Consider the following 18,289-nt stretch of genomic DNA (forward strand, 5'->3'; position numbering starts at 1 on the left):
TTTAATAAACATGAAATTTTTAAAGCGGCTTCAAACGTTGTACAAAGTGAGTCATTCAACACTCTACTTGGGATGCAAATGCTCCATAAAAAAGGTACAATGTGGAGAGAAGATGAAAAGCAGTTGGCAATTGAAATGTTTTATAGGTCCCCTGCTTTGTACAACAACCTGAGGGATGCAAAGGGATTTCATTTACCAGCCCGTCAAACAATTAGCCAGTGGTTAAATGTTACCAATTTGATGCCTGGTATATCAGAGGAGCTCTTACAAATGCTCAAGTTTAAAGTGAAAAATATGTCTGAGCAAGAAAGACAAGTTGTTTTGGTGTTTGACGAAATGTCAATCAAACGAAGTCTAAATTACAATGAAAAAAGGGATGTAATTGAAGGGTTTCAGGACTTGGGAGCAATGGGTAGATCACCTAATATAGCAACTCACGCCATGATGTTTTTGGTTCGTGGGTTGTTAAATAAATGGAAGATGCCTGTGGCATATTATCTAGCTTCAAACAATGTAAAAGGAGTTGAGTGCAGTCAGATCATAACAGAGTGTATTATTGCCTTGCAGGACATTGGCCTTAGGGTAAGAGCAGTAGTTTGTGACCAGGGCAGTACAAACTGTAAAGCACTAGCGGCTCTGGGTGTGTGTAAAGAACGGCCGTACTTCAAAGTTGGGGATTGTAAAATATTTGCTGTACATGATGTTCCACACTTGATTAAAAGTGTACGAAACATTCTCTTGAAGAGACCGATCCAACACGACGGTGGTGTTGCTAATTGGAAGCACGTTGAACGTGTTTACGAATTAGACAGAAGTTCAGGCAAAGCTAGGGCTTTGTGTAAAATTACGGACAAGCATATTAGACCCAATGCTTTCGATAAAATGAAGGTAAAGCTGGCTACTCAAATATTTAGCAACAGCGTTAAAGCAGGTCTTTTAACAGCTGTGGATACGAAACAGCTACCAGAAGATGCACAACAAACTGCAAGCTTCATAAGCAAAGTTAATGATATATTTGATTGTCTTAACAGCAAGACACTATTTGATAGCAACCCGCTGAGATGTGCAGTGTCCTCCTTCGATGCGGGAAAAGTAGTTCTTAATACGCTACTTGATGCTCTTCCTTGGCTTGAATCGTGGAAAACGCTGGTCGTTTCGTCGAGGGAGAAGCAGAGACCTCCATGTTTTGACGGTCTGATAAGTGCTATCAGAGCGGTTGACATGCTGTGGCACGAATTGAAAGGTGAAGGCTACAAATTCCTATTAACAAACCGACTGACGCAGGACGTCCTAGAAAATGAATTTTCTATAGCTCGGCAACGGTGTGGCTACGAGAGGAACCCTTCGGCCATGCAGTTCAGGCAAAATTTAAGATACAGAACGCACGTCATCCTAATGAAACCTCCTGAAACGGCAAACTGCGAAGTGGACGAGGATCCCATATTATCAAATTTGGCAGAAAGTGAGACAACTGACGACGCAGCGCCCGACACCGACGCTGAAAATGAGGACGGGGATGCTGATGTACCGTCAGATGAGGCTGCCCTTCAATGTCTGGAACTTGAAGATGAGGACAACCTAGACGACCCTGAACATCCAGACGACATCCCCACTCATCACGCTGACCCGACATTGGATGCTCTAGCAGACGAAACCAGCATGGACGTCTCACTTGAAACTTGTGCCACACAGTAAGTTAATTATTGTTTATTGGCCTTTCTTTATTTACATTTAATGATAATTTGAAATATAAATATCCTAGATTTCACTATGAACATTATACTAGAGTAAATTAACAAACAATTATTATGTGACAAAATTTAACAAAACTCTTAATAAACATTTAATTATAATTTAACAATAATAATACAACACTGAAAGTTAATGATATACTTACACCACCGTTGCACCGTTGTTTCGAATTGAAATACCATACAACACGCTATAAACTTGTAACTTAAAAAGTCATATTTAATGGGTGTAATTAAATTACACCCATTAAATATTGTTATGTACTTTTTTTATTAACAATAAATAATTTTTCCAAATTTGTCTTCAGTTATATATAGATATATATGTATATATATATTGTTGTAGTTATGGTGGTAATGTAAAACAGTAGTGGAGGTAAACAAAAAAGAAGAAGTTAACGAGTTATTTAGCTGTACGTAAAACGTATTGTGATGATTTTATAACATTCATCAGTAAAACAAGGAGACTTTATGCGACTTCTCAATAACAAACATTACATGAGAAATAACAGCGGTTAGGTTCCAACAAATATATCAGCAAATTAAGAAGTAAGAAGACTCGGGATAATTTGTTGTCAAGTTGAAATGTTAATGCATTGCATTTCGATTTCATTGAACTGCTCCAATTCGTTTCACAGTCGAAGTGTCAATATTAATTTATTACAGGTATGTTGCTGGATATTTAGCTATGGTTGCAATAAAGAAGTATCAGTGTGACACCTGTAAGACATTCCTGACAACAGAGGTGTCGCTGGACAACCCAAACGAACTGCTCATCCTTCACCGCACATATGCGACCAAAGAGGGGCTGAGTCATCTAACCGCACCTTCTCCAGCGATGGTCACAGCCACTGAAGACATCCTTTTAGTTTTTCAACAATATTACTATAAGTTGAAACATAATTACCACATCAAGAGATCACTGATGGACCTGGCCAGGGCAGCTGTGCACAGAAATCAAAGAGAGTGGCTCGCATCAGACACACCTTGTAATATCCATAGAGAGTTCATCCTTGACAGGGCAATCAGGCTGAAGCTGTTAAAGCACACTCTTTGGGAATCCCGCGAATTTAGAGTTCAGAGTTACAGAAAATCAATCACATCACAAAAAGTAAAGAATCTGTCTAACAAGTAAATACCAAAAAGTAGCAGTCATTTTTATTTACATGTCACAATGCATCATTTATTCGGTTTCATTAAACAGCTTAGTCAGTCACAATGCCGTGCGTAATTATAAAGTAAAAGTATTATAAGTTTGCGGCAGTAATTTTAATAAATGACAATTTCAGTTCTTGTATTTAACTAAAATATTTAGACACTAACTAACAAAAAATTACATAATATCTTGTTATTTAAACAAAGAAAATACTTAATCCTTGGCCACTACCTTTACAACTGCTGGACTGACTGTGTTTTTACATACATAGCCTATTATAGACTAAATAATAAATAGCCTATTGATAGAATGAAAACCGACAATTTTCGTGAGGCTCAGCTGTACTGAAATGATCTTTCCTTGTACATAATGTATATTATTTTAATTATGTATGTATATTATTTTGTTGTACAGCTAAGAGGCTGTTTAGTTCATTTATTTTAGTTAATTTGTTTAGTAGTGCCATTTGTGACGGCGATTAGGCTTAACGTTAAGGGACCGAGCATTACTTTGTTGTTCAGTTAAGAGGTTGTTCAGTTCTTTTAATTTATATTAAGGTACAGTACTGCAATTTGTGACGATACTGTAATTAGACTGAACAGTAGGGGACCGAGCATAGTTCGATGTTATTTAGTAGGTTAACAAAGTAAAATATACGGCACTTATTTATGGTTTAAAACTATTTAAAAGTAAAACTTACCATTACTAACCCATTAAGGTGTAAAGTTACTTGGTCGTTTCGTTTGTATTTACAAAAAATGACAAACGTTGTTGCCACGTTAAAACGTTTTTTTCTTAAATTGTTTTGCAAAAAGTATTTTAATGGTTGCTCCTGATTGTTTTGAATGTTATTACTTTTTCATTAATATGTTTAACTATTTTAATTATTACTATTTCAACAATTTTGCGTATAAACGCTTAAGCATAAATCTATTTATTTCATTGGTAAAGTACATTGGTTAAGTTAAAATTATTTGAGTTCTTAACCAAATTCTTATTTCAAAGCTGGCCCGTTGGATAAGGTTTAGTATTATAGTTGTTACATTTGTATTATTCGTGACTTAATGGGTTAAAACAGTACTATATACATATATTTATATATATGTTATGTGACCAATTAACAATACTTGTGTTGATAATGTTACTTCTTGTAATATTATATTCAAATACAACTTATATCGTACTATATCCCAATGAATGCACTTTGAAAAACTACGCAATTAAGTAAAATGTGTTTACTTTTAAAGTTTTAGTAACACACATCTAATAATTTGTACTTTACGTTTTCTTATCGCGGCAAGACCTGTATTTGTTTTTTTGTTTTGTTTTTTATAAGCCTCAGTTATCTTTCAGAGGTGTTACAGTATACGTATTAAACTTTATGGGCTTAATTTAAAAAAAATATTCACATATTTTACTTTAGGTAACACATTTAATTTCATTAAATAAACACAAATGCATAGTATTATTAATATAATTATTTAAAAATTATAAGCCTATTCAACTAACCTCCTCAGTGCCTAAAATATAAAAAAATGTCTACAATATAAACCATATTCTCGATTTAAATTATTCAATCGTTGATTCACTATTTTTTGCTTTTAGTAACTGTAGATATGTGCTTTGTTCTTTGTGCATGCTATTATTTATACTTTTTCATTACTATTTACACTAATTATATTCTTGGTTATACGTAATAAATATTATTTTTACACAATTTATTTAATTTCATTTACCACTATTTCTATTTAAGTATCACATCAATTTGTAAAAAGTGTAATGCAAAATGCCTGAATTATTTTGCAATGCAGATTTGTCACATTATTTTTCAAACCAGATAACGAGAACCCCAGCATATGCAGGAGTATATTTTCTTTTAACGCATTTAACAAGCATTTATATGTATACAGCAGATCCAAATTTTTGACCAGGGTGTTTTATATTTTTATACATTGGGTTGTCTGTAGCTGCCGATGTGGGGTCTTCATTTGCTAAATCATAGGGCCATAAACGAGGGATCGTAAACTTTCACCGTACCCCAGCTTACAAAAGCCGAGATATCCTCGCGGTCACGTCCCTGTGGGCATTGACAATGCAGCGGGGGTGTTTTTACAGTCTGGGAGATCCAAACAACAGTTTGGACTCAACTAGTTTTCTTTGTATTGTACATAAGCAAATAAGAAATCATTTTTCTGTTAATTCAATTTATCTTTCGATTATTTGTTTGGAGTAAAGAAATTACTAACCCTCACTAAGCGTTGTTAATTTTTAAGATTTTTACGATGACAATTTTTATAATGAATACATTTTGCACAATTTGCTTTAGAATTATAAGGACCATCCCAGAAGAATTTCAATCAGAATTAATTTTCTTTAAATCCATTTCTCGGTTTTGTCATAGTTTTATGGGAAAATAACATAAGTTTCAAGAACTTTTGAACCGTAATTTTTACCGGAATATGGGGCTGCACTAGATGTTTTTAAGAACAAAAAGGATTATCATATACGAGTACTTAATTCAATCAAAACAGGGGTTTTCTTTAGAAATTAAGATTTTTTCTTATATTAAGGGATATTTTGTTGAAATACCATAATTTATAATGGAATTTTAACCGTAATTTTTACAGAAATTGGAGTTATACTATTTTGTTCGGAATTTAAAGGGTTACAACATACTACAGAACTATTTTTTTCAAAATCGTTCGGTGATTTCAGACATCAATTCAGTGGATATATCCACTCAAAACTCATACTCGAAAGTTTTGGGGTAAACAATACTTTATCTATGTACTAACTAATATGGGGAGAAATTAAAAATAAGTTGTCAAAGATTTGCTATACCCTCCTGAATAAACTCGTACCGTACCAAGCATACGGACGGTACGTGCAAATGAGTAAACAAAACGCGGTATCGCGCGCGCAGCAGTAGCCTACTACATCAGGAGCAATGACCTACATCGCATTCACACAGCTGCGCCGCCGCCGCCGAGTACATCGCGAGCGCGGGTAATCGTTCTCTCCGCATCGCCGAGTCTAGTCCAACAGTTTAGTCTAGTCTAGTCCGCCGCTAAGCTCAGTCCAGTCCAGTTGGCAGCAACTGCAGCGCGCCAGGCGACGGTTCCATGAACTTCGTAGTGACGGTGCTGCGATCTAAGTAGAGGGGTCGGTACTACGTGCATCCACCGTGCACAACACAGTACATTGTAGAAATTTCCTGTTCACGCGTCCTCCCGCATAGTCTTCAATCTAGTAGTGTTATATAGTCAATGGCCGTACCATTGAAACCTGCGCGGCTCGAAACGGCCGAGGGTTCTTTTGTTTCTGGTATTACTATAGAAGATATAATAGGAGGTAGGAAATAGGCGTTAAATGAATGGCCATGCTTGCATCCTCTAATGGTTCCTCAACACGCTCTGCCATGTGTAACTGTGTAAGCCACGAGCTCAGGTGTTGTTGACAAAGCCCTGTGTATACCCCTTACTAAATCGTCGCATTCGACATTGACATAAGTAACTGTCCCATCCCTTAAACACGGCGAAAGTATGCCGTCACACTATCTTGTTCTACGGCTAAATTTAAAAACTGAATAAAAATCGTAATATTTTGATAGTGTTAGTTAATAAATATAAATCAACAGAATTCACTTTTTAAAGGTGAACTACGCAACGATTACTAAACCAAACTACTATCGACTAAATTGTTGTCATAGTTCCGAATCCATTGCTGTGACTAAAGAGTTGGAAACCGGAAATGATTTCTTAAGCAGAAAGGGACAGACCAAGGGGGGCAGAGTAGAGGGCGTGGGAATCCGTAGAGGGAAGTTAGAAGGGGATGAGAACCGCAAACAAGATGAATAGCCTTCAAACACCTTTTTGAGGGCACTTAAAAACGTTCTTGATTGTATTGCCTGCGTCAGTTTAGGAAAAGAAGCCGACATTATCCATCCGAAGGTTTGTAAACTTAAACTTGTTACTCCTCACCAAGCAATCAGCATTCCTAAAGATTTTGTACGCGAAAGTTTTAATTCTTGAGTGTTTTACTAACAAGCGCAGAATTTATGTTATATAGCATAGTAGATAGATTTATTTAAGTGTGAGATTTGTGAAGTTGAAAAGTAACTGCCGAGTCTGTTGAAACTGAACTAAGGTGAAATATTGAATAAATGTTTCAGCGTAACTCTGAAAGAGATTGAAAATCCTCCAGTTGCGTTTAGAAAGCAGCCACCTCTGACTGTATGTCCAGACAATGGGCGAGTGGTGAGATCTTAGGAGCGACGACCAGCGAGTGACCTTGACCACCTTCTGGGAACAGAGGAGCTGCATCTCACCACCACAGAACAGAACACATGGGAGATGATGCTGTTGACACGTGAACACATACAGTATCAGTAGCTAGGGCCCATCCCTATCGGTAGAAACTCCGGTAGAAACTAAAAAACGTCTAAGTACGGATCTGTGGTTTCCCCGTGTAGCAAAGAGAATGCTTATACACTTACTTTTGAAAACGTTTATAGTTGTACTGCTAATTTTGAAAGATTTGAGAAGACGACTTTGTTGAATAAAGACTATATGGAAGAAAAGAGCGACTCTCAGCCTCAGCTTCTACATAGAGGTTAAAGCTTATAATCAATTACGAGCTTACACGTACGACGAAATGATAGCCACAACGCAAAGAACATACTGTATTGACGTTAGTAGTCGTTGAGATAGAACCTGATAGAATGACAAATTCTAGATAAAAATTACAAACCACGAATTTTCTTTTAATAATTTAATGCATTAGTTACTCAAGTAACTAATAAATAACTGGGAATGTGGTTAATTAGCAGTTCATGTTTATATAGGTTGTATCACAGTCAAGGGGATAAGCCTAGCACGAAACGAACCCCATGCGATTATTAAATTTTAAATATCGTCTATTTAATCTTGTAAAATCTAACTGACGATTCTCAGGATCGTCATTTCAACGATGAAAATAACAAGGGTTGTATTTATGGTTGACATTACTTCATAGCCTAGGCCTATAAGATAACCGGGTGAATTTACAATGTTATAAAATAATCATCTAAACATGTAGCGGTTATTTAATCCTTGGTAGGAATGAGACAATAAAGAGAGAAGTGCAGAGTCCATATACGCAAACAAGTCCCGAGGGGCAAAATCAACCGACACCACAGTCCACTACATGATGGGAGATGCAGTAATGTTATAATGAAACACATAACACTAAGTCGGTGTCATTGTAACACCACAATACACCATACACAATACACCACGCCACGTGTATTGTCGGATATCAACCGCGGTGTGTCCGAGGATTAACAGACGATAGTCCGCTGGATTTGTCACTTTATTGTTTAATCCCACTTTATTTGAATAGTCACTTTGGGAGATATTTTTTATACTTGGCAATGTGTATTTTAAATGTGACTTTTAGCTACCTAAAAACATTAAACATCGGGAAAATATAAAGTAAATAACGTCTTCAAATTGAAAACAAAAATTAACTGAAGCAAATTGTAGTTGCAATCGTTGAGTATTTTTTTTTAACTATACCGACGCCATCGATTTTCTTAAATGATCCTGAAACTCGACTGAGGAAAATTATCTAGAGGAATTATTTACAAGCTCAAAGCAAAGATAGGGTAGTTGTGAATGATACATTGGGAGGCCGGCGTGCATTTACCCACATAAGAACTATTGACTTGGTCTCTGAAGTCAATACAGACATCACCTCACTCATCTCACCTACACACATCAACAAACGCGAATGCAATGCATGATTTGTCGTTTGCTTTAACCTTTAGCTGAGCAAGTCTACAAGCTAAGCTGGATATCAGCAAAAATTTACAAAGGTGACTACAGTATTTGATACTTTGGCAAATCTTTGATTATTCTTACCGTGAACCCGCAGCAGATAAAAAAATCCTTGGAAGCATGATACATGGACGAATGTCAGGGTTGGTACAGTGTTAAGGAATGAAGAATTATAATAGACTGATGTACCTTCTAAATAGAAACTAGGTTAATAGTTTTCAAAGTGTCGTTACATTAGCATTATGTAGAGTTTAACTCATAGATAAAACAGTAACAACAGCTAAATACACTATACAGTAATGAAAACTTCCTACGTTTTATATTGCAAGATAAATTAATACAAATAATTTATACTACTGAAAGAGAGTACAGTATAAATACTGGTGGTTGTTGTAGGCTTAAGCAATTATTTGAAGATTCCCAAGGCAGGTCCAGAAGACAAAGCGTACACCACGAATAGCCTTTCAAATGCCAGATTGATCACAAAAGCCAAGACGTTCTATCAATCAACAGGCGATCTGCATATGAAAGGGAGGGAGCGCTGTGAATCAGTGTCTGGCAGCGCTGGCTGCATTGTGAACCAGTCCACCTGTGCCTGTTAGTGCTAGCGCTAGCCGGTAAACGTTCCATCAAAGGATAAGTGAATGCATTTGTATCTGTTTGGCGGTATTTGTTAGATTGCATTCGTTTAGCTCTTAACACTAACTAAATCGTCAAACACTGTAACTGTATTCACCTTTAAGTGAACGAAAAAACGAAAAAGCTAAAAGGTGGTATAGAATAGTGTTTTACAATGGTTACAATGGTACAAGTGTTTGGATTTTCATTTTTGTCGACCTCTGGTCTATAATTTCCTGAATCCCTAACCTCAATCTTATACTGCTTAGACAAATGTAATTATATCTTCCTACCACGTATGATAAAAATAACGATACATTTGAGTAACAATAGATTGTTGAGACATCCACTAGCAAAGATATTAAAAACAGGTAGCGGCTAAACAGTGAAAGCAGTCGCTAACCGGCGTCGCGGAGAGAGTGTAAAAAATGCTATCGGGTTTTGCGTGACGGACAAATTTCACGGCTACTTCGTAACACTTTGTCGTTAAACACCTGGCCAGAAGCTGAGTTACAGCTGATCTGCAGAAATTGGCAGTCGGACGCTAAGGCAAGCAGATGATTTACAGGGTTCAGATCAGCCTAGCTTTGATACTGAAAATGGATACTGACTTGCTAGCGTAAAAGTCTCTGTGTGGTTTAAGCTGTCCATCCAGAAAACGTGGACTGTCACCAGGAAATTACAAACAAAGAGAGTTGAGATGAAGTGTGAGGGATTCAAACATCAGTTGAAGGTAACAAATGAAATTAAGAATAACAAATTAATAATTCAGAAAGGGAATGTGCAGTAGATAATATTTCACACCAAAACGTAGTCTAGTTGAACACCTGGTCGGAAGCAGAGTTGGCAGCTGATCGTTTAGTCAGCTGATGTACAGCAACCAGATGGTTTATTTACTATTAATTGGCCGGCAAGACCGACGTAATGGCCCCTCATCTAGTCTTTAGTGTAGCGATTTCTCAGACTGGGAATAAACATCGCATTTGTTGTTCACCTGTGCAATCACTAGTTTGTAGGTGTAATCGTTCTTATGTATATTAATTGATCCTTGCATTAATCCTCCGTAATGAAGGCGTCGTATTAGAGAAGGTAGAATGTCATGTAATTATCAATGGATTTTTAACAAGGTAAACTGAATATATAAAGACACACAATGATATTATAAAGACGAATTTTATAAAGATTATATTATAAAGACGTGACGAATTTTGCAAAATTTCCCTTCTAAAAAAACAAGTACATTTTATAAGAGTTTCGTCGGTATGTTATCATATTCGTTCCGACGAAGTTGTTAACTGAATCCTTTAAAAATTATTTAAACATTGAAAAAATTCGTTGTTCAATCAATTCGAATCGTAAACACAAACTCGATGATCGATTTTCAAACACGCTCTGAAATGTAAACGAGAATGAGATTGTTTCCGGTTTCCAGAATCGTCCGGCAATCACTGCACTTTATAACTGACTGTGATCTGGTTAACTCCAACTGATTGCAAGACTTGACTCTTGAACATTCAATAATCAGTTAATACCAAAATTAAACTGTGATCCATATTACAACTCAATGATTTAACTTGTTTGCAACAGCTCAACGCAGCGTGGCCGAGGTCCTCCAGGGCGATGGTAATGGAACTGCCAATCACGTGGGTTTTTGCATCGCCTGGGCCAATCAGCGAGCGGCTTGCAGCCCAATTAGGCTTTGTTCTCGTGGACTAATGGTAATGCTTGTCAGACACTGACCACCCGTGAGGCTGTCTTACGTTGGATGAATCATAAAATATTTCTACATTCTGCAGTGACGTGTGAACATTATCAAATACTGAATTATGTGTACTAGGACATACTAGACCCAACAGAATTTGTAGTTCAAACTGTTGGCGTAAATTCACTGTAACTGACACAAAAGTAAGAGGTATTGTCTCAATAAGTTAAATGTGGAACGAATAAAAATATATCTTAGGTCAACCCTTAAAATTTGAAATGTAAACATGTAAACCCGCACTAAATGAAACCTCACGTTAAGGTAAATTTTAAAAGAAGTATAACAGAGAAGACACCATAACCCAGCACAAAATACCCTCTTCAATTCAAATCAAATCAATTAAATCAATTTAAGATGGGGCCGCCCTGTGTGCTTATTTCAGCCCAAATATGAGTGCAGGATGAGTGACAATGCAAATCACGAACATTGTACAGGCTACGATAGATGCACTCTTGAAACTTTTTAGGGGTATTTCTGGTGAACTCAAACCAAGTGTACAATGAAAGGACAAAAATTCTCTTTTATCGAATCTTAGTCCGTAGGATATGGCCGCGACGTTGAACTGGTGAAAATACTGGCCAAACTTTTCGCTCCATCCTTCGTTCAAGCTACAATTCAGTGGAATAGTTGCTGCAACGCATGCAAACCGTTGTCCAGTAATGTCACCAGCCCACACGCTCCACCTTGTGTCGTTGCACACAATACACATGTGCGCTGTGCTCAGAGTTGTTCAATCACACATTTATCTGCGCACAATGTGAGCGTGTGGAAAGATCTCAAAGACCAAGATTCGGCAGTAAACTTCACAGTGGAAGCCACTATACTTGAAAGTTGAAGCCGAGTAAACATATTAATAGAAATCTCTTTTGTTGTCAGCTACACATTTTCCAACCACCCCCAAAGTTGGAGAGTTTCAGGCCCAAATACACTTTTTCAAATTCAAACCCCCATAGACAGTTGACAACCAGAGGCTAGACATACCAGTCGGGTCTCGATGTCGATGTCCAGGCAGTCGGCAGGTCGTTTCTTGCGGTGTTGGCCCAGGACGGGAGTGACGCTGAAGTACTTGGAGCAGCGCGCGCCGTCGCGACGGTAACGGTCCAGAGCTCGCATCACGGTGACGGGGGTCGGCGCTGCGGCGTCGTACAGGCGTCGGACCGGCGACGGCCGTGTGTCGGCCGTGAACAGGCTCCTGGCTAGAGGCTGGACTGCGCCCCAGTGGTCCGTCCTCGCAGAGAACTCCGACAAGTCACTCTCAGCTGCAACATAACAGAGAGAGATGTCAGACTATTATAACTCTATACAGGGTTAGTTGGCATGGATATCCTATGTACTAGAGAAGTCCTCGTGTGTGTCTATATTATCTTCTAATGGGTGTCTAGTCTTTAGTAAACACGTATGGGAAGGGAAATAGTAAAAGTACCTGCTAGCACAAGAAGGAAAATGCAGCATTGAGAGAAATATTGCTTTATTGAGCAAGACATGTGGAATTTGGCGCAGAAATATAACATCAGAAATATTGGTGTGCATATTGAAACGACTGTATTAATAAGTCTAAGTATAATATATGAACTGTATCATTTATGTTCATATATAACATGTTTTTAATTCAAATGAGTGCCGTATAGTACACACAATAATTCGATATCGAATATCTTAATCAGGTGTGGGTTGGCATGATTTCCCGTACTCCATCATGTATAGGTAACATAATTCGACCACTAAGCAAGGAAACAATATAAACAAATGAGTAGCCTATCACATTGACGTGGCACAAGCACTCGACACATAACGGTAGGCTTTGTCCAGTTACGTGTGTGAGGCGTGGGCAATGCAAGGACAGCGTGAGTGGGCGACGTGCCGCATTGTCTATTGTCACTCAACACTGAAGAGTCCTCAAAACTGTCATGAATAATATTCACATCAAGGTATCTCAAGTTTTGTTTAATTTTCATTCTTACTTTCTACCCATATACGTTGTATATGGGGTGGCCCACCTTTCGCCCCCCCCCCCTGTACCCAAACAAGTGGTTTTCGAACTTATGTATGTGTGTACGGTACTATTCCATGGTAAATCCAGACTTTTTTTATATTCAATGTAAATTTTCCTATAACATTTAAAAATAAGTTAGTATATATAGGATTTTATAAAAAAACGGCTCAAGCGATGATCGTTAAAATGCATTATGTTATGGTACTTTCAACTGTAAACCAAATGGTATAACCCCCCCCCCCCCCGGCTGTAAAAATTACAGCTCAAAAACTATTGCACTTTTTTGTGATTTTACCCATAACATGCCATAGTTACTCCCACCGCTAACCCATTGTGAGGGTTGTTTACAAGCTAACGGGAGAAGGTTGTACGTGTTAGTTTGCTGGTAACGTCTGTTTAACAATAACATGAACGTTATATGTTTTCCAACACTATAATAGTAATTTGTGTATGGAAACTGTCCAAACTTTGGTTTCGTTACTATCTAACATCGACCTTTTATTATTTTGTTGATAACACAACAACAAACGTCATCTAGGTCCTTCGGATTTGTAGGTTTGAACGAATCGATTTGTTTTACCACCAGGATGGATGATTCGTGCAAATTAACGTCCTATCCTTCAGTCCCCATTGGTTTGACCTGACCTCCAAAACAGAAATATGCTGTGGTTTGAGACAATGGCCTCCCGGTTTACTTTGCAATGCTCGCGAGTCAAGATAATTGCCACTTCTCCGCGTAGTCTGACCGCTCATTAACTCGTCCGTCGGTCGTGTAGAGGTCGAGCGACGAGAGTTACGTTACGTTACATCACATGACGTCACGCACACAGCACGCGTCACACTTGACCGTAACATACTCGTCCGTCGGTCGTGTAGAGGCCGAGCGTTACGAGAGTTACGTTACGTTACATCGCATGACGTCACGCACACAGCACGCGTCACACTTGACCGTACCGTAACATACTCGTCACTCTGTCGATGGTAATTCGACATTGCTAAACCTCTCGAGCGGTATGGCTTTGATTTGACACAATAATTCAAATGTGTCCTCCATACGGACATGCCGACTGTACAGTAATTATTTAATTGAGAGGATGCGGAAACGTGCGAAACAATGGGAACGGAAGTGATGCTTCCACAGGAAGAGAAGTCCCGTACCTGCACAACTAACTCACATTGGTGATAATGTACAATGTACCATGGCACCGTGTATGCGTGTTTTCCCATGTACCAATAGATCACCATAAAATACAAATATTGTAAACATATGTAGAAAGCTTTTATAGAGAAATTAGAGTATTTACCTATTATTCTATTACTTGTGGAAAATAGTTAAACATTGTTAAAACAAAATAGTAAAATAATGAATGATAACTGACAGTTATACTGTTATACTGTTCTATGAAATGGCGACCATACATAGTAGGTATTTTAAGCCAAGTATGAATGGGGATGAGTGTAGGATGAGTGACGCGATCTTGTAGTCTTGTTAGTGACTAAGGCCGACATTCCTTAGACACAGCTGTTAATTATGAACATCAAACCCATTGTAAAGAACGCGACAGTGCCGTAAACTGCGTGTGTTTTGTGGTACAACCATTTAGAATGCGTGTTATAGTTTATTGACTATAATGCACTAGCCACAAGCGTAAAAATATACATATATATAGATATAGATAGATATTAGGGTTATTAAAGTGTAGAAATAGGTAATAAAATTAGGGTTTACGAGGTGAAAGTCAGAGATACCAATTACTGTACTACATTCATACATACTGACTAGCACTTGTTTAGCGCTCTTTCTTATTACTACATACACAGTATTAATTACCAGGAGAGATAAGAATATCATGGCCTTGGGTCCACAGTCTAAGGGCAGTCAACCCTTGTAGATTTGAGAGGTAGATTTTTTAAATTGTTTTAAGCGACAGTGTTCGGAAGACTTTTCATGACTTCGGATACCAATTCACGAAAGCGGCTTTTCGCTTTCTTGTTAAATAATGTTTAAATCGGTTACAACTAGTGTACAACTTGAAACCACGTGTGAATGACATAATCATTACACGTTCTCAAACCATTCGTTATAAATAAATAAACCGCTACGGTAAGCTACTTAGTACTTATAAGGTTGGTAGTGTAATGCTTAGCTAACTAGCTGAGGATTTGACACTTCAGATCGTCTGCGATGCGGTTTATAATTAGCTTCCACACAACGGATGATTGTGCTAAACCCCTCCGTCCCACCATTGCCACCAATCCGATTGTTTCTTGACGCCCATTGTAAGGCCCGAGCCTGAAACGATTGAATAGTTTTAATTGGAGCAATTACAATGATCTTTATTGTTCCGACTTGAAACAATAGTGTATCAATTTAGATTCATTTTTACCAAACGATATTATAAATTAGTTAACACTTTTTAAGTGTTAAAATTATTTAAATTTAGAGTAGTCTAGTATTTTGCCATCAAAATCTTTGTTTGGTAATGTGTACAAGTGTGCAACAGAACAAATTGTTGATAGTTAAAACACGTTTGATTATGACAAGTATTGAAGCTGTGAATACGAATCACATACGAATCCACTGATTTGTAAATACTAAGTGAATCATAATGATTTGGGAAAACATACCTGGCTTCAGGTACCACAAAAGTAATGTCATAAATTTAAGTAACCCAATCCAGCTAGTTGGAAAGTTTATCACGAATAAACTGAAAGTGTCAACGTTAAAAAGTCAACATTGTGATACCGAATGATGTAAGGTTTCGCTACATGTCTTGGGTTTCAATCTAAACGTGTAACTTAAAAAGTGAAAATAAAATAATTTGATACCTTACCAAATTGATGTGATGCAGCTTTTGAATAGAATTATGTATAATAATTTACATAACTATTCTTTTGCGCAAGTTTAAGTATTTCTCGTAACAAGGAAAGATAGCATAACTAAGTTATTCTACATCCTGGGAGGGAAGGAAATCAGTTACTCTTACTTTCAACTAATTTACGAGTGGTTTCTAAAGACTGAGGGCGGAGGACAGGCAAGTTTGGGCACTATGAGCACTATGGGCACTTATCTCACTCCCTGATATACTGTTATGACCCACGCCCGGGGATGGGCATCATAACTGCACTACAGATTGATGGCTCAATAAATCAACGAATCCTGCGCCACTTCCGGACACTGACACACTAATTGATAATATCTGATTTGTCCACAGGGGTTTGTTGTGTGTCGCCGGTCACCGCGAGACCGTAGCATAGATCTTGGTCTAATTAGAACATGAATCGAGATTCAATGTATCTGTCTCAGGGAAGTGTCAAGATGAATATAAAATAAATCTTTCAACTTCAAACTGTGGTTTGTTTCTCTGTCACTAATTTATATTGTCTTCTCAAATTCAAATGCGAGTTAAATATATTGCCATCTTATCGCATTGCTATTAAACTGCACAATTTATATGAGTATCAGCCAAAGTTATATCTAAACTATATATACTTCTAAGTCTACTGTTCAATAAAACGTTATAACTATGTACACTCTACAGTACATAATACAGAGATATTATCTCCAAGGTTTTCCAAGCAATATCTGTATTCTAGTCCATCTCTTGATGGCTATGAGATAAACTGCGAAATATACTGCAGAATACAGTATTTACAAATATTAATATTTAAGTACATCTAGTGGTTTACACTATTTTACTGTATTACAGTATCTCATAGACATAGAACGACGTCACCTCTAACTTTCCGTGTAAAGTACGGAGAGTACTTGGCAAACGGTCGTCATTGCACAGTAACATTAGACCAACGAGATAATTTGTATCGTTCCCTTATACACAAAAACGTCAACAAGAGCTTTCAAGAGGGCATACAAAATAGAATAATCATTACTCTGAAATGCATCATCGAGAAGAATATTATTTTGAATATCCGCCGACACTCGACGTGGAATCCTTATCTTTGGCACCCTGTGTAGTGTGAAGTACCCAAGTGTAAAGTTAGATGGCGCAGACTGCAGCTTGTGTCGCAGAGGTATTGGTATAACCTTGTTTATGTCAGTAGTAAAGCTACGGTGGCGACCCCATCCAAAGATCGAATGTTGTTTTCCCGTACACGTATACTATTTTTTAACTTCTATATTATGTAGTTCTATTATGTAGTTCTATGTAGTTATGTTCTCACATAGCCATTCAAAAAATGTGTCTGAACTGAATACTAAATTTTGTACCAAATGCTCTGACATATTAGTAATGGAAATATCATACGGTGAGCGACAACGCGATATCCCATTAAACTTAAACAATGCCACTAGTGTAAAATAAAGCTTGTACAATTTGAATGGCATACAAGTAACCGACTGTTTATTGTTCTAGTACCAACGACAGAACAACAGATTGGTAGCGGCACGGCGCTTTGACGTCTGTACAATAATTGACACCTCAGTAGCAAGTGGCGGCCACAACACAACCGTGAGAACTAACAACATTCTACATTCACTAGGTCATTCTTTAGAGTAGTAATAGTACAATTCGAACATGGAAAAATAATAAACATTTGCTATTTTAATTAATAAAAAGCCGGTACTCCAGCCCCATCTTCAAATTCTCTAAGGGTCCTCTACTTCTTTCTTGTCCTCCTTAGACACATGCTGCTGGCCCTTAATGTCGCATATTAATATAGTATTCTTTAGAGTATAATATACACGACTATACCATTCAAAACCATTTGAAATGTATAAATGTAGACCTACGCGTCCGTTAATTTAAATGAGAAAACAATCAAACGCAGGATTATATGAAGGGTATGAATATGTACATGGGACGTCAAATTTACCAGAGAATTCGGGATAAAGAATGCATTTAATAATTCTAAACATATTGCATATTTACAGTACTTATTCTTATACTTTTGAATAACCTTTCAAAATTGTAAAATATAATTTTTGGAGACATTTCTTTAATAGAAGACAACTCAATTGATGTATGTTAATAAAAAAAACATTGATAATAGTAAAAGATTACATAGGTATTATCAAAATCTAACCAATTAACTCGTTTAGTACAGAAAGTAAAGTGAAAACCATGGAACAACTTTTACAACACAAGAAGTTTGATTTACATAAATGATAAATATTATCAGAGATTTTGAAGCTTGCTTGAATACTACTTAAAAATGTAATAAGTGTATGTTAAT

At 37.2% G+C, this 18,289-nt stretch overlaps 1 protein-coding gene across 1 annotated transcript in view; it reads right to left on the reverse strand.

Annotated features, from left to right (window-relative positions):
• LOC128983192 (mucin-2-like) overlaps positions 1–18,289 on the reverse strand; it is a 150,241-nt gene that overhangs the window by 39,419 nt on the left and 92,533 nt on the right. The window contains exon 2 of the mRNA XM_054402384.1: positions 12,085–12,362. Within this exon, the coding sequence (XP_054258359.1) occupies positions 12,085–12,362 (278 nt within the window). The remainder of the gene's footprint in view (positions 1–12,084; positions 12,363–18,289) is intronic.

The sequence above is a fragment of the Macrosteles quadrilineatus genome, unplaced genomic scaffold (genome assembly GCF_028750875.1).
Source record: "Macrosteles quadrilineatus isolate MER2022 unplaced genomic scaffold, UCM_ALF_1.0 Scaffold_1__1_contigs__length_201487025, whole genome shotgun sequence".
Classification (NCBI taxonomy): domain Eukaryota; kingdom Metazoa; phylum Arthropoda; class Insecta; order Hemiptera; family Cicadellidae; genus Macrosteles; species Macrosteles quadrilineatus.